The sequence below is a fragment of the Nilaparvata lugens genome, chromosome 7, assembly GCF_014356525.2.
Source record: "Nilaparvata lugens isolate BPH chromosome 7, ASM1435652v1, whole genome shotgun sequence".
Taxonomy (NCBI): Eukaryota; Metazoa; Arthropoda; class Insecta; order Hemiptera; family Delphacidae; genus Nilaparvata; species Nilaparvata lugens.
Window position 1 is genome coordinate 15,671,391 of NC_052510.1, and position 22,685 is coordinate 15,694,075.

A 22,685-nucleotide genomic window follows, 5' to 3' on the forward strand; every position below is an offset into this window, starting at 1 on the left:
AGATTAAAGGAATATTTAAATTTAATATTATAATGAATAAATGCTCACTCAATCATTATTTTTTGTTAGCAAATTGTAAATATATAAATGTAGCTCTTGTTCACTGGATAAATTGATTTATCTACTTCCACCAGAGGCCGAAACTTAAGCCCTGAGAGATATTGAGAAATATACTGAAATCTATACATATTATTATATTTGAGATTTATGATATATCAATTGATTATTTTTATGATTTTGGAAAGGAGATATAGTAAGATTTTTAAATCGACAAGCAGCAGCAAGTCGATATCTGAGCTGCATAGAATAAATGCATACGATTAATGATTTAAAAGCACATGGTAACGTTTCCTGCTAAAGAACTAGTGAGCTAATCTGTGATATTTTATTTTTGATATATTTGTTCTTATATTTACTATTTTTGCTTGTTGCTCTATATATTTCTATATTTATTGGTTCGTTGATATTTTTCTATGTAATATATGTATCAAATTTTTTATGGTGTATCCTTTATTTATTTCCCCACTTCCATGCATGACCAATCTCATATTTATTTATCGAGTTATCAATCAATATTGAAGTATTAAGAAAATTACCATCCAACTTTATTATTCACCGAATAAGTTGGTTTAGACAGCGATATATTGCATTGATAATCAAATCTTTGGAAATAATACGTTCCAGAGATTTATATAAATTGTCTCAGAGCTGAGAATTGCGGGAGCTCCTGGGCGAGCCTATAAGAGTTTTGTCTAATTTGTATTCTAAGGACCACAACCAGAGTTATATAATTTTTTACTCATGCTTTACCGACTGCAGCCAAGCCAGGCAAACCGTTATTCACAAAAATAACGTCAGAACCTACACACTTCAAGCTTTCAAGATTCACGTAGGAAATGTGATCATTTCCTGGTTGATTCATTTATCAGGTAAAAGCATGACAAGTTTTTACATATCTGAGTATTACTTTACTTTACTTACTTTATTTTTCTTGTTCGTCACAATTATTAAACTGTATTTTGTACTTTGTATTATTTGGAGTAGTATGTAGTACACCCTACACGGGATTATGCCAAGTGTGTTATTTTATGTTATTCTTGTTTGTTGAAATCGATTGTTGGATTTTCTTATTCTTTTCTATTGTTCTATTTATTTTTTTTATTTTCCTTGCTGTTGGCTTACAATTGAAGTCCATAGAGTAAATAAATTAATGAATTTAATCAGTGAAGCAAAATAGCTTGAATGAAAAATTATAGACTTAATGAAGACAAATTCTTGGATTTGCAGAATTTTCAAAACATTTTCACTCATACCAATATTATAAGCTGGAGTTAACACTACGATTACTATTTAGCTATGACTGATAATTTTTGGGGACTGCTAACCCCTGTCTGTATCAATCTTCGTTTGCACCAACTGGGTAACAGCAAATGGCAGCTTTTAATCTTAACTAGGTACCAATCATTTGACTCTAATTAGGGTAACCGTCCAATGGAGTCGTATTCAACCGATTCGTTCATCCGTTGGATCGGACGAATCTGCCGGCCGTTAATTCGGCCGATTATTGTCGTCTATTGGAACCGTTTACGTTAGTCTAGTTCAGTAGTAGGCTGGTTGTCAATTATTAAATTAACTACTATCATAGCCACCAAAATTTTCCATAAACAATGATCATATTGAGATTTTGAAAACTGAATAAAGAAATATCCACTGAATTAGTTATTCATTATAATAATCTTATCTTCAGATCCTATTTGTTCAGCAATCTTTGTCCACAGATTCCTTTGAACATTACGACTATGATATAGGCCTATGTCTCGCATATCCCACAATTGAAAATGCTCTCGAACCAAACTTATCAACTTTTCATTATCCATAGTTAAAACTTTATAAAACAGAGCAAGTTCAAAAAAACAAATACAGACAAGACTGTGCAACAATTTTGAGGTTAGCATGATGTTGTCTCAGCTCGACTTCGTCCGGATAGAGCCGGAAAATCCCATTCAATTCGGATCGAAAACTTGATCGGCCGGAGACGGCCGTGCACGGACGTATGAACCTGTTGCAATGGACGAGCATCTATAGCTTTCTTTGTTGGGGGATCGTTCGGACGAGTTCAGTAGTTTTCGGCCGATGCTAGTTCGGACGAAATCGGTTCCAGTGGACGGCCCACCTTAAAGTCTTCATTGATCATTATTTTATTTAACAAGTGATTGATAATGGTGTTCAAAAGTAAATGATGTGTGCATTACAGGACAAAGTAATTTTTGATGAGGTGAAAATGTGATTACACAAATATTGTCAAATCCACAAAAATAAGTTTATCTAAAACCAGACTCTAGTTTCATAAATAAACTTATTTTTGTGGATTTGACAATATTTGTGTAATCACTTTTTCACCTCACCATGGAGAAGTTCGACAACATTTCTGAAGACAGTGTTTGTTAAATTTTAAAGTACTTTTTCTCCCTTAAAGCTGGCTCCAGACATGCGTCATTCGGCAAGCAGCGAATGTTCGGCGTTCGGTGAACAATAATTCGTCTTGCTATTTGCCGATGTAGTTTTCATCAAGATTTGAATTATTCATTAACTAGCAGGTAACCCGTGCTCCGCAAGGGTCTATTTTAAAAGTTGACAAACTGAAAACTTGAGCGAGTGGAATCTTGAAGAGCTTGGATTAGGCCTAGAACCATACTCGGTTAATTATATGCAAAATTTCAAGTTTAATTTCAGTCCAGTAGTTCAGGCGTGATGATGCATGAGACATAATTTTTCTATCCCGTACGTGTATAAGCCAGTTTTTTCCTTTATTATAATATAGATAAGTTCTTCAACTTTGTACTAACATAATAAAGTGACAGAACTCAAATGTTGTTTAAAACCTTCCTCGAATTAATGCCAACCTTACCAAATTGAACTGGTTATTAATTTAGTTACCAATATTTTAACCATCTGTTTCGAAGAGTTAGTATCTCTAGATTAGTTCTATATCAACATAATATGGTATGTACATTTCAATAATAATGTTCATGACCCATGAATGAAATTTGAAAATTAATTCTGAAAAATTTAGAAGGAAAATTGAAATTTGGGCTTCGAGGTGCACGAGATTGATATTTTTAGAATCTATGTGCAAAATTTGGAGGTCTAAATCATTTCCGTTTTCCGGAAAAAACGTATTACAAATACGATATTATAAAAAAAATCGTATCTACAAATTAACTTAACTTCAATGTTAAGTTAATCCAAATCCAAAAACAAACAACAAAATAATACAAACACCAAGCCGAATGTGTGGATGAGAGAAAGTTCGCCTTTTGCCGAACACTTTGATATATGAAAAAGCTCGACACTGACCGGGAAAACAACGAGCACGAATGTTCACTGCTTGCCGAATACCAAACATCCATCCACACTATTCGCGATTCGGCGAGTCGCTGCTCGGTGTTTGCCGAATGACGAATGTCTGGAGTCGTCTTAATATTATATTCCATCTTTCGGAGGAGACGATAAGCCGTCAGGTCCCGACTACCTAAAAAGTAGTCGTCATCTCTCATCATCATCCTTCTCACTCATTACTCACGCACAAGCCTAAGAGCTTATGTGAACATCCTCAGTATTATTATTCTTTTATTGATTCAATGATACGCAATAATTTAAAAATTATTTGGTGGAGGATTAACAGGCACAGCCCAAACCTTTTCCTCCCCCAAATTTTGATTCATTACAATAACCCAGAAAATAGGTTTTATTTTCTCCACGAATTGTTTTTATATTTTTCAGGTTTATCAACAGTCTTGATATTTTCAGTATTGACCTAGTCGGTTATATAATATAATTTATATTATATGAATGTTGAAATAGAGTGAGTTTACCCTGATACTCGAGTAAATCGACGCTGACTCCCGGATTAGCATTGGTGTCGATGTCCTGCACTCCGGTCACCAGTTTGCGCTGCACTCGTCTGCTGCCCCCACTGCCGCCTCCGCCGCCTCCACTGCTCCCGCCTCCAGCGTCGCCCTCCACCGTCTCCTCAAAGGTGGCCGCCCGCATCTCCCGCGCCACCAGTGCTATTGTCTCTCGTGTGGGCACCGGAACTGCCACCGATGAGCCCTAAACAACACACAAATCGACATTAAACAATAGAGTAAAACCAGTGTTTCGAATGGACACGTTAAACCGTCAGTCCCGGCTGCCTAAAAAGCAGTCGTTAGATTAAGTCAGAGGCCCTGAAATTGATCAGTTGCGACCTGAAAACTCTGACACCAGACCTGAGCCAGCCAGGTCACTCGATATTATTATTGTTTATTGTTAAGAAGGGACGGATTCGAGGATCCAAAGGTTCAAAAAGCCCCACACATCAACCGGAGCTTATTGTGTTCCCAAGTAGTATGTTATTTGGGCAAACCAATACCTGTGTTCTTTACTTGAACCAGGAGTTTTTCCCTGTACTAACATCCCTTTCATCACCCCGTTGCTTGTTGCAATCCAGTGTGATATGCTTGGCAGACTCTTCAGACTGATTAGTCCTCGTGACCTACGTGAGTTACACTCCTGGCCTTCTTTGAAGGTCCTTCCGCTGAGTTAGGGGTGGCCAAGCTGCCTCTAGGGCGCCTGGCCACCCTTGACTCAGCCCCTTGACCCACATTTGTGCCTGGAGTTTCACCCATCTCTGGTCTCTTGGGTTTTTGTTTTTGCCCCTCCAAAACTCTGCAGGGTCAAAAACCTCACCTCTCCAAGGAGTATTGCCTGAATGGCTGCCCTTCTTTGAGCAGTGGTGAGTTTTGGTCTCCACCCACAAACTCGTGACCCAGGTGAGTTCCACTTCTGGCTTCTTTGTAGGTCCTTGCGCTGAAGGAGGGGTCGCCAAATTGCCTCTAGGGCACCTGGCCACCCTCGACGTAGCCTTGACCTGGAATTTCACCCATTTCTGGTCTCTTAGGTTTTTCTTTTTGCCCCCCGAAACTACCCTGATGGGGCAGATCCCGTGGGTTTGAAGGCAAGGCAACTTCTGGAGTTGCCTTGAGGTCCATTCGCCTCCTACGACAAGCATGGATACTGTGGGTGAATTCTGGTTTTCAACACATTCTTGAGTACGATGATCGACTCAAAGCTCCCTCAACCCACAGGGGGCCGATATTATTATTGAAGAATTTTGAAAAAATGTGTAAATTTAAGACAAAATACCAGAGAAACACGTATTGATTGAAAGAACTATGGGAATTGAGAACAAATATACCAGAACAGAGAAACAGAAATTGATTGGAGAGCCACGTGTATTGAGAACAAGTATACCAGAACAGAGAATCACGATTTGATTAGAAACATATGGATTGAGAACAAAAATATACCAGAACAGAGAAAAATTATCAAACGAAACTTGAAAGAATTAATATGAGAAAGCTATTCAATTGAAAAAAAGAACTTGAGCTTTATTCTATCACACAAATACAATACACTTTTTTGCCAATACTATATTGCAAATACTATAGCTATCTAGTCTGAAGACTAATGCCCATTTTATCTATCCTAACATATTACTTGAGAAATGAAATAGCGAGTTTCTCATAAGAATCTCCTACTGCTAATATTATTAAATTAATAAGTACACTTATTGACTGCACTAAAAGTTAGATAATACGATAGACAACATTCCAACACATACAAAAATGTAATCTTCTAGTTGCAGAATTATGCAAGTAGCGATTTTTTATAGACGTCTCTTTAGTCAAAATCTAAAGATCAGCATCTTTCTGGATCATCCCTAATTCTTCACTAATCGATTTTAAACAAAGTAAACAAGGAGTAAACATGAGTAGCGAAAAGACGAGACCAAAGTAGACGTGATAATTGAATAAACTACAGAATACGTACCGCACATAAATCAGAAATAGTCTTTGTTCTTTCAAATTACACGTGAAATCAAGTGGTGCCTATTTGTAGAATACAAAAATGTGCCACCACAAAAGTCTGATGTCTGGTAGTGAGCAAATACGTAGGTAGGGGCTACTTTAATCTAAATTAATTACCAGACCAGACCGATAATCGAACCCACAGCCAACATTTAAATCCACGTGGGCCTAGATCTGCGGGTATTTTGTGATCGACGACTATCTCAGCTCAGCCTGTGCAACACTAATTATTATTAAAATGTCGCAATCAAATGTCACGAACCAATCACAGACACGTCACGACCGATTTGCTCTCGACACTGGTCGCTTCTTCTTCTCCTCCATCTTCTCATTCTTCTTCATTTCGTCTTTTTCTCCTTCTTCTTCTTCACCTTCTCCTCCTTCTCCTCCCCTTCATCCTCCTCCTCCATCTTCTTCTCCATCATCATCCTCCATCTTCTCCATCATCCTATTCATCCATCAGTCTGTCTAGAAAAACATCTAGCCGATTCACAAATAATTCTAGTCTAGTCTAGACCAAGCCGATATACCAACTACACAAATAGGGTCATCTGAAATTCAAAATGTTTCCGCTATTTCAGCAGATGGTTGTTATTAGCTCGGTTCCAACTATGTCACTCTTGCCTTATATTATTATTGCTTCACAGCATTGTAGCAATCCGGATAAGTGGTCCACAAAATGTCAGCTGATGATTCTCTTGGATGATGATTGATTTTTTTGGAAAATACTTTGTTTATGATAGTTGTACAGTTCCAATTAGGTGGACCGAACAAAGAAATCTGGGTTGGACCCTTCTGTGGATGGTAAAAGCTTATCAGCAGTAGACAGGCCTTGAAGTGAAGCGCATAGTTCGTCTGTTTGACAATTTGTATCAATTTTCCATTTGGAAAAAAAGTTCAAATCACTGATAGAATTTTTTGTTTTCAATTTTTTTATATAAATAGGACCAGTGACGTATTTTTATTGTAGATGATACCCGTTTCCAAGAAAAACGGAATGAATGTTTGGGTGATTGACGTGATGATCAAACATATCCACCACCAGGCATTGCTAGCAGACTGAAGGGTGCAACACCTTCGACCAACCTGGTGGACCTGACCTGGTGGTCAAGTTTTTGATTGTAAAGTTACATTTTCAAACTTAATTTAATAAGGTTTTCCATGCAACCCTATTTTAATGGTTTTGATGATGATTTTAAAGTTTCAGGGTTTTTGAAAGTATTTGAGAAATTGAATATGGAACATAAAATTTATACATTTCAAAGATTCAGAATTTTAAAAGAGCACTCTTTAAATCATTCTCGTATATTTATATCTTCAATTATCTCTTTTTATCATTATCTCTATTATATCTGGTAATAAATGTGCATTCTCATTCTACTGATATTATTTATTTCTACTGATCATATGTATTCCTACTCAAATATTCCACATTTTATATATCCAGGAACAATTAATTCATAAAAAAATCAATAGTTGAAGATTGACCAATCGGTATAATTATTATCATAGATTATACAAGATGACTTATTGTATCTACTTGTAGCTACCGGAATCTGTCGGTAGATACAAGTAGGCTACTTACTGAAGATTGGTAAAAACAAAAAAAAATGTATCTTAAAATTTTACTATGGGTATTTCTATTTCAGCTACCCTATTATATAGTTAAGTCATATTTCATTACCCTATTATATAGTTAAGTTATATTTCATTATAGTATTTACCAAGCACAATCTCTCAATCAGCTACTGACTAAATCAAGCAACAAGCAGCATGGAGCATGGCACGAGTTTGAGAGTTGAAGATAAATAATGAAGTCGACACGCTTCTGTACACTTGTAACCTTCATTCCAGATCTCCAAATCAGATAATTCTGACACTGGATCACGCAAATCTGTCATTTTTCTGTCTGTCTTGTACGACGTTTCACTTCGATTCTTAACCAGGTTACAAGTAGCCAGGTACTTTAATCAGTAACGTTTAGACCAATCATTGGATTTCTATTATTTTAAATATAATTCTAACCTGCGATTCAGCAACCATTGATCATTTTCTTTTGATCTAGTTTGATATTTCTAAATTAAATACTGTACTTCTAGTCTTCTAGAAGAATTTTTGAGATCTGATTTTGATAAATTCAATACGGCTCCGGTATTTGCAACCTTCGGAACCACTCAGGAGACCTTCAATCATTTACAAGCAACTTTGAGAAAGATCCCACTGACTACAACCATAGATAAAATATAGCATAAGAAGATATCTCAAGGTATATGCTCCAAATTTCAATGTTAACTGAAGCTGAATGAGCCCAAGAAGATCTTTTTCGTGCCGTTCTTACATTCTCACCCGGCCAAAACAGTAATAATAGACAGTAATCGAATTTGCTTGAGTTAGCAAAAATTCGACTTGAAACTTGGAACATAAACGACCTATACCATGAGACCTATACCACGGAATAAGGAAACCACATTGGTGTTCTTTACTCCGTGCCTAATACCGTCTTAAACGGTATAGTCTATACCAAGACCACGACCTATACCATCTTCTTATGTTATCTTTCCTCTATGCTACAGCCCAAAAGGGCAGTACAGGTCAAGTATACCAAATTCCTACTTAAGATTAGATAATCTAGCATAATTTAAATTATTTAGTTAGAAAGTGGGAGAGACTGTAGAGTCAAAAAGTTTATATATATTTATACTAGAAATACATAATAATGAATAGCAGGCATTTGAAGTACGTTATGTGATAAATAAATTAAAATCTTGATACAGGATGGAAATCTTGATAATGCGATGTTGATGACATAAAAATGATGATGTATCTTGATAAAGAAAAGCTTGGACTCATGTCCCTTTTAAACGCTGGGAATAGGTTGTATCACAGACTAAGTAAAGTTAGATCTGTGGTTATATTAAGAATTGACAAAATGGAATTCAAAGTTGAATATGGTACGCCTATCAACTATCACATACAATCCAACTAGAGTAAAACGTTTGCGACACTAGTACCGTATTCAATTATATAAATTCACAATATGCTACATTTTGAGTTTAATCAACAAGCTGTTCGGATTTAATTCAACCATGGAATAATAGAAACATAGAGACCGATAAAAAATAAAAACATAGAAACTGATAAAAAATAGAAACATTGAAAATAGAGTACGGTACCGTATTTTGCTTTAACCAAACATTGCATAAGCCCATCATTTATCATACTGTAATTGGAAACTCATAAACACAATATATAAATTTTTAATCACTATTGCTTGTACAAAAACTAGAAGACAAAAAGATCTGAAAATTCAACCACTTCCTATTCATAGCTTCAAAAAAAGGAGCGAATGAGGGTCGTCACTTTTATTCGATGGGGTTACTTCATTTTTTCAGGGTTTTGCCACAGCAGAAAGAAGAGGAGTTTTCAATAAGATATTTGGTTAGTCTAGTCGTCTAATGGTATTGCAAACAAACCAATGACCCAATTTAGGGAGGACACACATTTCCAAGAAATCCCAAACTAGTGACCCAATGAGAAGAGGACTTGAGCCGGCGATTAAATAGAACGATAAACCGATGATGCAATGATGTAGGAGGATGGCAAACCCCCCACCCCCCAGCACCGCTCCCCCTGGGGGGAGACACTCCAGGAAGACACAGTCAGGCCGAAAACAGATCTCTGGGAATCCGGAAACCCGACCACAATCCAAGAACAATGCCGCATCACGGCTCACCTGTTCACTGCATCAGATAAGCCCCTCCCTCCCCCCTTCAGCACTAATGTCGATTAATGAGGTCTTCTCAGGCGGACAATTGCCGATGATTTTTAGGTCGGGGAAAAAATAGACCGCAACAACCATAATACAAGTACAAGATGGCCCAGGTGATTTCGGACAATATCTCTGCTCTCTGCTGTTTTGGCAGTTGGTAGAGAAAGAGGGAGGAGTGAGAGGAAGCAGTACATCATAGTTTGGCAAAATTTAGAGAGGTGGGTATATGAAGAAATGGTATTAGTTTTATGAAGGTCTGTAACAAGTACACAATAAAGTTTGAAGCATAATATTAATGTATAATATGTTTGTATTATATGTACCAATATAATATTTTTTCTCTGGAGATTGGATGACTACAGTATGTACATCCTTCAAGGACATCCAATAAGGTTAGGTATATATGACACATATGAGACAAATACGATAGATGCTACACTGACATTATGATAATATTTTTGCTGAACTATCGACAATCACTGTCAACGGTATACTGAACCAAATTACATGCGATTTGAACCAAAACATGAATGTTAGGAGCCTTGTAAGTGGAGGTTTAATTTGTACTTTCATGAGATACGTTAATTTAATTTACCCGATTATTTGTCATGCATTTACACAGTCCGAGAGTACCCATTGTTTAAAAATTAAAAGTGTCGACGACGGTAAAAATTCAAGACAAGTAAAATTGGACTGAAAAATGTATGCCTCTTGGCAGTCGGTTACGAGGACGGGACCTGGAACTATCTACAGCAGATAATCGGGTTCTACCCCTCTGTCTCGAAACAGAGACAGGAAAGATGTGAAGGAAAAGGGGTGAGAAGGAGAAGTCGGAGAAGAAGTTGAAAAAGAAAAAGAAGAAAGAAAAGAAGAAGAAAAATAAGTGGAAGAACAATAAGAGGAAAATTGAAAAGAAGAAGAAGGGGAAGAAGAAGAAAAAGAAGAGGGGGAAAAATCCTATTATATTAAACGAGCAATTTCTGTATGTCCAACGGATCTCGAAAACGGCTCAAACGATATTGATGAAATTTGCAATATAGAAGGTTCTTGATTGTCTCGAAACAGAAGAGTAGAGCCGGGCCCAATTATCTGCTGTAGATATTTCCAGGTCCCGTCCTCGTAACCGACTGCCAAGAGGCATACATTTTCCAATCCAATTTTACTTGTCATGAATTTTCACCGTCGTCGACACTTTCAATTGTGAAAATACATGTCGAATAATCGGCTACATTACAATTGAGTTGGAAGGTTTCAAATAAGTGATAATGCGAGAAAACGACTTGTACTAAATCGCAAGATTGGGTAAAAATGAAGCCCGGGCCAACTTATCATGCACCGTACCTATCCTCCTCATGTCCGATTTTCCTGTATGGTGGTGGTGAGATAGATCATATGACGGACACGTGTGGCATGCACCATCCTAGGCCGTTGCTGCTAATTACCCTATCGGTTCACACCTTTAGGATAGTTTAAATCTATGAATTCATCTAATTCAAGTTTCAACCAAGGTATTTAGAATACTTCATACCTCAGATATTAAAAGTTTTCAAACCACAAATCCCGGTAGAAGTATGTAGCAGCTTTATGATTAGACCTAGTGTCATCTGCCATCTAAACCATATTTAATTGGAGAAATACTGCTTCGCAATTTCCTCAATCATTAAAAATTTCCTGAATTATCACATAAGAAGTTAGATAGTATAAGTGATGATCAATAATAAGTTATTACAGTCCTAAGAGCCATAAAAATGAGTGGTAATTCAATCTAAGAAATTTCGCTTGAAGCATCCAATCTTCACGCATAAACAAATTAGATGAGTAGGAGTAACTTGACTTTTCTTTCAAATTCATGTGTGATTCATTTGTGCATGACTGTAACAAATAGATAGCAGACATGCAAATTTAAAGTTACCACATTAAGAATTTGCTTAGTCTATGGCTATATTATTACTGTAATAGAGACATTATAAAGCTTGACTCATCATGTAAGTATTCTGTACTTGGCTCACATAATTTAATAGCAAATTCTGTCGAATCTAAGTGGATAAGTATGGATCCCTGTCACTTAGATTGATCTAAACTACTTTTAACCAGAGTTTTATGTGTTTTGAAGATGAAGATCTCCTTTCACATTCTAATAATTGCGGGGGATTTCAACATGTGAAAAAGTTAGTATGTAATGCAATGCGCTATTATTACAGTTATTCATGATTGCGTTGCACGAGTCAAGTAGGCTTTAGGAAACAGATGCAGATATTTCGATACAGTTTACAAAACTTTATGAACTATTAAAGTATTTTACAAAGTAGTTCTGCTTCTTCTTTGTCAGTGATTCGGAATATTACACTACGGCTTCTGTGAGAAGCGACAGATGATTCAAGAGTTTAGATATTTTCGCTCATATTGTGTTACAGGGATGTATAATTTTGTATAGTTGAGTGTAAAACGCCATTGGCTTAAATTTTAAATAATTATATAATTGGTCCTACTATACTCTAATTAGAATATGTTGAAGGTTTATAGAATTAAATGTACAGTATTTTATATCTAGGTATAATATGATCTGTTAATACAGATAGATAAATGGGCCTGTCATACAGTGTTCCGATCCGACTCATGTCCGATATTTCTGTTTGGTGAAGACAGGTCACATGAAGGACTTGTGTGACATCCTAGACTAGACCGTTGTTATCCGTAGTCAGATTGGTACTCTACTTGACGAGCAGTGTCTTCTAGGATTAATTCGTAGGTTCTAATCATCTACAATAAATTCTATACTACTTGTCTATGCTTTATATTTCAAATCAGCTTGATATTTATAGCATTCGGATTTGTTATTATGTATAGTAAATTGTCGAAAGTTGAAATGATAGTAATTTCAATAATAAATATGACATATTTCTGGAAATGTGAAGCAGGGTTTCAGATCTACTTCTCATATGGTACAGGTAGAGCATCCTCATATATTGAAAGATTTTCTCTAAACTATTTTATTATTTTTATTTCTATTGAAACTAGTCAATGGGACTAACCATTAATTTTTTTCTCTTATTTCTTATCCTAAATTAATTTTTATTGCTAAAGTCTTCCAGTGAAGCCTACAGTTCCAATCTATAATTTCACTACTTTCTTTCACTACACTTCCATTCAATATACTTTTTTCACTTCACTAGCACTACACCAACTCGAAGGGCTATGTTCTCTTCAACCTCCTTGGGAGTTCAGTGTTTTCTAATAGTTGGATGACTTCGGTGTTGTCGTGTTGATGGAGACGTGACTCATGATGGGCTGCCAATCGTCTTATCTCACTGGTCACATAGGGGATGTGCAGATCTCGGTTCAAATCACTGTTCCTTATGTACCAGGGCGCATTCACCATGTTAAGCAGTACTTTGTTTTGGAATGTTTGAATCTGATTGATGTTAGAAGTTCTAGAGCAGTCCCAAAGCTGAATTCCATACTAGTCCAGTCAATTTTTATTTATTTTATTTATTTATTCCTTGAAAAAGCATTACAATAATTCACAATTTAGAAATATAACAACAAAATGAATCAATAGGAAATACAAATGAACATAAGGAACTACTTCCCCAAAGAGCAAGCTCGAGCTTGGGGAAGGAGCAGCCGTACTTTGACTACTTACTTATTATTAATTAACCTTATAGTATATACATTAACAACTAAAATCAAATCCTTTCAATAAACAAGATAAATCAGTGATGCTATAATAGATCAATATATTTACATACAATATGTGTTAGATGCAACAAAATTTGTAAATTATAATAAATTATAATAATGACCTGATATTGCCTAGCCTAGTGTATAACATGATATAAGATGTGGTACAAAATGAAATCTATTCAATTGGAATAATTACTATACTAATGTAATCCAGAAATTCTCGGCACTATCCCAGCCATGAGAGCTAACCAGATACTTTTTCAAATGTAGTCCAAAGTTTTTTTGGGCGAGTAAACCTCTCAAATTACTTGGAAGAATATTAAAAAATAATGGAGATAAATATATGAAGCTACGCTGACCAGCAGTAGTCAATAATCTAGGAACAGTAACCAGACCTGACTCCTCCCGTCTTGTAATAGCACAATCCGTTCTATTAATGAAATGAAAAAGTGATAGCTTCTTATAATATAATATGATGTGTTTCAGGTATATCTGTCTAATCGGTAGAACTGAAAATTCCAAAAAAGCCAATCTTGTTGAATACATTCTATTCTTTTTCAGAATAATTTTTAATATTAAATTTTGTATTGTTTCTACTGGTTTTAGAACATTTGTATATGCACCACCCCAACCCACAATACCATATTGGAGCAATGACTGTGCCAGTGCATAATACACTATCTTCATGACTTTCATAGGCAAAACAGAACGTAATTTCACAAATAAATAAATAAGACATAAAAAAGGGGGTGTGCTTGCAATTTATATAGTAGTTCTGACTTCTTAATATATTATTTGGGTACATAAGAGAAGTCCAGAACCAATTTCTTCATGCAAAATTTCCTTGTGCTAGATACAGGGTGGCCCAAAAACCTCGTATTTTCAGCAAATTTTCCAGTTTTCAGCTATTTCTGCCAAATCTTGTTATCGGACAGAAAAATTTGCTCTCGCCTTTTTTTTAGACTATAAAATTCTAAATAAAATGAGATCCTTCGGAACTCTCTATCTCTAATGAGTACTGAGTTATGATTTTTCAAAAATGAGTGAAATTTGAAGGAAAAATCAATTTTGATGAATTTCAGTTTTTGATCAACAATATCTTCCGATTGTTAACATTTAGATGTATGATTCAAAATCCCTCTGGGCGTATTTTTGTGTTCTACAATCTGAGATCAGGGAGAGCGCTCTATCTCAAATAGATTTCCAGGTACACCTGACAACAATGCTCCTTATATTGTGAAAAACACCTAATTTTCAGCTTCAACCATCATCAACAACTACTTGTCCTCACATTGATATTTCGCACAATGACATAAGGTCATGAGATCATGTTCTATGAGAATCACCCGTTAGATGCACTTCATTCCAGTATTTCCTAGTGGAGAAGCGCGCTTAAGGACACCTCAAGGATCAAAATTTCAAACACATATAACTTTTGACACAATCCTCAGATTTCATCGTACTACACTTCATTCTTCTCGGCTCGTCAAGGCGGTCCAAAATCATGCATCATAAGTCAAATTCGGTCGAAAAATGAAAAATTTAGTGTTGAGTGTACGTCAAGGTTTTAGAATTTGTTTGTGAATCAATAATTTGTTGTCCAATGAGAGTTGTGATTGACATCCCAACAGCCAATAGATTTTACTGTATTTGAGTCCTAGCTCGCTCCTTTTCATCTTGATAAGCTCTTTCCATTTCAACTTGGCGTCAAGAGTCATTCCAAGGTATTTTGCTGTGTTTCTGTGTGGTACTACATTCCCATTCAGATTTATTCGAGTCGGATCATTGATATTTTTGTTTGTGAAGTTGATATGAATGGACTTCATCTCATTCAATCGAATTCTCCATTTTTTGGTCCAGTCACTAAATCTGTTGCTAGCATTCTGTAGTTTTGTGGCTGCTTCTTGTACTGTTTCCTCTTCTGCCAGTATTGCAGTATCATCAGCAAAAGTAGCAATTGTCACTGCATCCAATTCAGGAAGATAGCTTGTGTACAGCACATAAAGAACTGGTCCAAGAACACTACCTTGTGGAAGTTGAAATTACTAGTTTCAATAATATATTACATTTTTCTGGGAATGTGAAGCAGACTTTCAGATCTATTTCTCATATGGTAGAGGTACAGCATCCTCATAATTATGTTGAAAGATTTTCTCTAAGCTAATGACAGTCATTAACGGTGTATTCACTACTTGACAATCCCTGTACTTCCAAAAGTAGCAATAAATTTCATAATTTTCTCTATAATTCTTCACATCCATTATTTTCCATATTAAGCAGTTTTCATACGTTAATATCATAAATAGCAATCCATTGTTAGTATCATAGATATAGTTAACTACTATATAAACATTTCACACTTAGCACACTCCCAGTAATCGCCAGAACAATATGGCTCGCTTTTCATCAATCATTTATCCGCCAGACGATTCACATCGCTTATCACAACGGCATTGGGCGTCACTTTCATCTCCCCGGCTCCCGCCATTCTTCTCACCAATTAGCGTGAAATTACAAATTTTCGGTCGCATTAAGCAACATAATTCGACAATGGACAGCGATCACATTCGTCGATTACATTGAGAGAGTTACTCGCTGATAACCAACCATCCAATCACCGCCACGCTTACATGCATGCACAAATAATTATCACCTTTTCGCTATCACATACCCGAGTCATTCCCATCAAGGACACACTACACGAGAACATAATAATCCATCATGTCCCACAGCTCATATGCATAAATTCAGATGGATTATTATAATTATTGCAAATCGAATGAACAGTAGCCAGCGTGTGTAAACTGAAAATACGATCATACTGATAACAAATTGCGCCTACTGACAATAGACGAATTGCGCAACTCTCTGTGAGTGCCCGAGAGGATAGCAGCAATTTTCACACGGGCGCAGCGCAGCGGCTAAGCTCAACGTTTTAGTTAATAAAAATCACACTAACGTACACGTGAATTCTCGCACGCACATACTCATACATATACGTCTAAGCCAAGTTAGTTTTTCTCATATCCTGCATCCTGTTATTCTCTTACGGTAGCAGACAGAATGATAAAGCACACATGACAAAGTGAATATAATATCCTTGACCGAAAGACTACGGTTCCCTTTCTAACTTGTTTATCATTTTTTGTTCACCAAGTACTTATGTACTAGTTAATTAGAACTTGGGTGTTTAGGGGTTTGTTGAACTTGGATGTTGAATGTTGATTTCAACATCTAAAGTAAATCAGAGCAGAATATAATGTTCGTTAGAAATATCACGTCATGACAATGTAAGATTGAGTATCACATTCGAAAACTAATGATAAATTCAATTTATTTAGCACCATAACTATACATTCTATACTCTCTGGCACCAAACTATGGTGACCATAGCCGGAGCTAATTATTATCATTAGTAGTTCTGTGAACAGTAGACCACGCGCTCAGTAAGTTACATTGACCTGTTGTTATGTTTTCTCAAAAATTAATTAATAATTTATACATTTAAAATGTCTAGATAAAATCCTAAATAAACTTAGAGCTTTCTGTCCTATCTTACCGTGACGTGTCGTCCCGGAATGTGGGTGTGAGCGTTGTTATCAGGTCTGGCTGCAACTGTCTACAACGTTGATGGAAAGATACATTTTCAAGATGTTCGATGTTTTTGAACGGGCAGTATTATAGTCCACTAGACAGCTGATTTATGATGAATAATTCTAAAGTCTGATTTTTACGGTAATATTGGCGTTCAAAGGAGACCCCTTTTCCTTTTGTATTATCCTTAAAATGCAAAATTTCAAAAAACCGTATGTATACGTCGAAGCGAAATTCAAAAAGGAACATACCTGTCAAATTTCATGAAAATCTATTGCTGCGTTTCGCTGTAAATGCGAAAATACATAAATATAAACATATAGACATAAAGAGAAATGCAAAACCGTCGACTTGAATCTTAGACCTCACTTCGCTCGGTCAATTATTTATCATAGACAGAGCTAATTCAAGGTGTAAACTAAAGGTGAGTTGAATATTTCTAGCACAAAAGCCAATACAACTCAGTACTGAATAAAATATAATGTGGCGGCTATATTTACAAAAAAAGAGCCACCTAATGGTGGATTCCCACCAAAACGTTGTAAAATGAATATTAATTGTTAAATGAGTTTGTTTATCTATCCTCATTTGAAATGTCCTTTAAATGAGAATATTTACTATTCTAGTGATAATAATGTGTAATATTTCTTCCATATTTGAAACATCTAAATTTAAAAATCTCATTTGAGAAAATATTTTTGGACTGAAAATGTTGTGAAGTGAAGAACTACAAGACTTAACCTAATTCGGACTATGTGTAATCTTATCTGAATTCGGAAGAGGAATAGCACAAGGTTACGTTATTCTTCCTCCCCCTAACCTTTTCATGATGCACTTATTGTGAGAATAAATAATAAAAAACAATAAATTCAACAAAAGCTAGTAAAAGGGTAGTGACATAAACCACTACCCTTTAGTGACACTGTTGAGTGTGACGCACAAAAGTACTTTGCCAATATAAACTACTGTAAGTACTGTTTACAATAATTATAAACTCTTATATGTCTCATCGTTTGAAAATCCAAAATATTCACACTCAACAACGAGATTTCTATATCGTTATCCAATAGAAGAAGGGTGAATTATTACAATGAAAACACGGTTCACGACAAAATTTGAATAATTACTCGCCTAGCATTTAACGCGGCGAAAATTGATTTATAGTTGAATACCGAAATCAACCTTTGCGGTGAGCGCTGTGCTAAGTAAGGTTGCATCACACCTACAGCCGACTTCACCTTTACCCAAACGCCCTTAACTGTGTTCTCATAAGTTACGTCGCACTCAAAATGACGTTATTCGTCAAAAATTGAAACAACAAGATACGTCAATAACCACCAACAATGGCTGGGACATTGTTCAGTTGAGTGAAACAGTAATATTGAGTTGCTCTCTTTGATTGGTGTGAAGACCGTTGCTTATTATGTAAGCACATGCATGTCAATCTGTCATAGGGAGTTCCAGCCTTAAAAATTGATAGAACGCGTATAATAACCTAACGATTATGACTCAAGATGGACTTGAGTCATTATTGCATAAGAGTCCAACTTCAAATGCTTGCAACATTTGTCAGTGATAGGTGTGCTATGATACGATTGAAATATTTCTTTCTCCAACAGACGACCTGGGATTTCTAGGTTTCATAAGGAATAGAAATATTCTCATATCGAACTCTGGAATTTGTAGCACACGGTCGTTTTGGAATAGTAAATTACTTACTGTTCCTTATTGAGTGTTTGAACTATTAGGTATGGTGGGTTGCTTGAATCATGAGAATAAGCAAGAATAAGAGAGAGATTACACTTCTCTGAACTAAAATGAAGTTAAATGAAAAATATGGAGAGCCACTGTAGAATTTAAACTATTATTGAAGTGAATTAAGTGTATTCTATGAGAGGGTTGGACTGATATTAAGTACCGATAGGCTACTGTTATTGAAGGAAAGATTTATTTGCAATGTCAATTTCGATGTAATTAATTTTTTCCGATCCATGACATTATTAATTCTTCCAAATTTCGTTGGTGAATTATCAATTTAGAATACTTGAGCTCCATTTGGTACCTCATCAGTTATCGAGGAATACAAACTCTACTAATACTGTCGAACACATTCTTCACTTCATAAGATAAGATACTTGAAGATAAGATAAGATAAGATGAGATATGAATAGAGTTAATTATTTTTATACTTACTCGGTGGTGTCGTGCCAAGGTACACATCTGAAAAAGGCCTGCAATAAAAAAATAGAGAAATTAGTAAAAATGAAAACAACGGGAAATTGAGAGATAAGAGAATACAGATGAGAGTATATTAAGAGAGACGAAAAAATGATATACAATAATACTGTATGTCAAAAAAGCACATACCGTACTGTTTCATAACAAGACAATAAAATGTGACATTCAAACCCAAATTTATGTACTTGTCTTTTAGCTTGGGGGTTCAACCTCAAGATCTATTGGGGAGAAAGATAATCAATTGTAAAGGTAATCAATAATAATTTTAAGGAATTACCCCCCAAAGATTAAGCATATTTTCTACAAATATAGATCTTTTCATACTAGTAGTTCTGTGAACAGTAGACCTCACGCAGTATTCTCATCCACAAGTACCTGATTGAAACTATAGACCTTATGGAAATACAGCAATAGACTGGATTCTCCAGACATCTGTTCGCTCGGTCAAATATTGCATAAAAATTGCATTCAATGAGGCATGCAATGAAGCATGCAATTTATAGTCTACACAGCTGCTGATTTTTTACCAAGTTACATTGAGATGCATGCGTCATGGCATGCGATTTATAATCCACTCTACAGCTGATTTATGATTAATAGTTCTATAGTCTAATTTTTACTCTAATATTGGCGTATGAAGGAGGCTCCTTTTTCCTTTCATATTATCCTTGAAATGCGAAATTTCCAAAAACCTTGTATATACGTCGACGAGCAATTTAAAATGGAACATACCTGTCAAATTTCATGATAATCTATTACCGCGTTTCGCCGTAAATGCGCAACACATAAACATTTAAACATTAAGAGAAATGCCAAACCATCGACTTGAATCTTAGACCTCACTTCGCTCGGTCAATTATTCTTGTTTGATTTTCACTTTGGGAGTTAATCTACCATCAGGTTTTATTTTACACCTATCCTCAATATTAATAATGTTTGTTTTCAACAAATACTGAACCTTATTCATATTTCTTCATCAAAATGCTGTTACGGTACCAAACACAATAAATTATATTCACACTCTCACTAAAACAAAATGGACATACTTGAAAAGTGCGACTCAATGAAGGGATTTATTGCATGTTTAAATCTCCTTGATACCGGAAATGCAATTACAAATTCATTTTTATTTTACTAGAGTTGAGTTGTCCACTATTTATAATAATTTATAGTAAAGTTCATAAGGAAGATACTATTGACATTCGCCCTAGCTTACTCGTTAAATTACAGAATAATAGTTAAGCTTCCTGCAAGAATATTGCCCTTTTGAAAATTGAATTAACATTCAGGCATGCAAATGCCATGGAGGTCGTAAACAAAATTATTATTAGTTTCCAGCCAATAACTATTGTAACAATATATTACCCGTATTACATAGTCTACAGAAGCGCATCTTCCTGAAAGCAAAACCATTATAATGTTGGAGGATGATTTACGCCTAGGAAGGTATCATAGAAGTCATCACATGCCTGCCTACTGGATTTGCGCATAAATATCACAAGAGAAAGTATTATGCAATAACCAATTCTTATCAGCGAGTTTTGACAAATTTTGTGATTCCAAAGTTGATAACAAGGAACCGCTTGACCTTTTAAAAATCGAAGAAAGTGTGTTTTCAGAGTATCAGGTAAAAACCACGTAAGAAAAAGTTGAATTTGAATGTTGATATTAATCATTTTCGGTCAACAGAAGGCTGTCTAAAATATTAAAGGATGCTGGTGAAATTTATGTTTTTATTATTATGTAATATCCAATATTTTATTTATTTCAAATAACAGATAACAGATTAATTTTCTCATTTGATATAAAATGCCTATTCTGAAAATTTACAAACAACTTGACATTCGACTATATGTCGAGTTGTATGAGCTTGTCGAGTTGAATCTGAGCTATGTGTCAGTTGTTGAAAATTCTGTAGAATAGACAAAGATTGAAAGAATAAAAGATGAATAATATCAGTGAATTATAGAGAGATCATTTCTTTGTGAGTAACAATTTCTGAGATTTCAAATTTGGCTGATAGAAAAAGTAAGTCAGTCAAGAAATAAAATGGAGTGGCTAGCTACACTCTATCCACAGCTGCACGGAACACTTCTGCGGTGTTCATGGAAAACCAGACTCTCGAATATAAATTCTTCCTCTAACGACCTCTCTCCTACCCATTTCTCTCCCTTGCAATATGCACTGTAGGAGATCATAATCGGTGCAATATGTTAGGAAATCATATCGGTTTGGGTTTCTCATAATATGTCCTAAGTTCTGCAACTTCCTCGCTTTTATAATATTCAGCAGCCCTTCTTCTTTAGCCATTCTTCTAAGCATTCCAGTATTAGTGACACGATCCATTCATGAAACCCTCAAAATGCACCTATAAAGCCACATCTCATACATTTCCAATCTTTTCGTTGCAGCTTCTGAGTGTCCATGACTCCACCCCATATAACTGTATGGGAAAAACATAGCAGCGCAACATTTTGCCATTTGTATTAAAACCCAGATTTCTACTTTTAAAGATTGAAGCCATCTTGATGAACATCCTTTCGATTCGGCATCTGATCTCTTGTGAATAGTCCCATTTATTTATTATTTTGAAAAGAAAGCACTGACCGGGAGAGAAAAACTAAGGATACTCCTTTTACTATTTCTATCCCAAATTTAGATTACATTTTAAAATTCCGAAATAGGGTTACGATTTCACTTTTCAGGAATTTAGTCCATTTTCACTCAAAAGCGACAAAAACTAATAATTTTAAATTTCGACGGTTGAAAAACTATAAATGTTCATTTACAGTGGATCCAAGGTATACATAGCTCTACTATAAAACAACACACTCTAGATACCTGGTTCAAATTTGTTCACTGCAAATCCAATCTATAACATAGCATTGAAGAAAAGAATCAATAAAAGAGAGGAACTTTGAATCTTGCACCAAATCCACAATATGATTTCTTTTTATATTCCCAATCCACTTTCATTCCACACTCAGGGTCTGTCAATAACCTGAACAGGCCGGTACAAGATGAATGACTGTACTAGGCCTATACAAACTTCTCCAAGCAAAACTGAATAATACAATTGGACCACGAAAACTGCTAGCCCAATTACCCACTAAGTTCGGTCACCATTCAACATTAGCGACATTAGATGAGACTGGCAATGAAAGTGATGGACATTGAATTCAATCCCCAGACTTCATAGCTAAATTTCTGCTAGTTCTAGATCCGGCCGGTCAGAAATTGATTCACATAACCCACATTTAAATGATGTGGCTTATGATGTGCAGTAACGGCAACGCATCAACCTAGAGGATACATAGATAGTTAAAACGACAGTGAAAAATATCACCATCATTCGTATTATATATATTTACTAGATATACATAAATATAGTGCCATTGATGGCACGTTTGGAAATGTACGGGTTTTCTCCATCATCTCATATTAGACTGTAGTTATATCTAGGCACATCGCTCAATCATCTTCTTGGA

At 35.5% G+C, this 22,685-nt stretch overlaps 1 protein-coding gene across 4 annotated transcripts in view; it reads right to left on the bottom strand.

Moving 5' to 3' along the window:
* The window catches only part of LOC111045081 (GATA zinc finger domain-containing protein 7-like), a 137,414-nt gene that overhangs the window by 19,624 nt on the left and 95,105 nt on the right, over nucleotides 1-22,685 (bottom strand). For all 4 annotated transcript variants that reach the window (XM_039432161.1, XM_039432164.1, XM_039432162.1 and 1 more), the window contains 2 exons: nucleotides 19,153-19,190; nucleotides 3,876-4,113 (listed from right to left, as the gene is read on the bottom strand). In XM_039432161.1, the coding sequence (XP_039288095.1) occupies nucleotides 3,876-4,113; nucleotides 19,153-19,190 (276 nt within the window). The remainder of the gene's footprint in view (nucleotides 1-3,875; nucleotides 4,114-19,152; nucleotides 19,191-22,685) is intronic.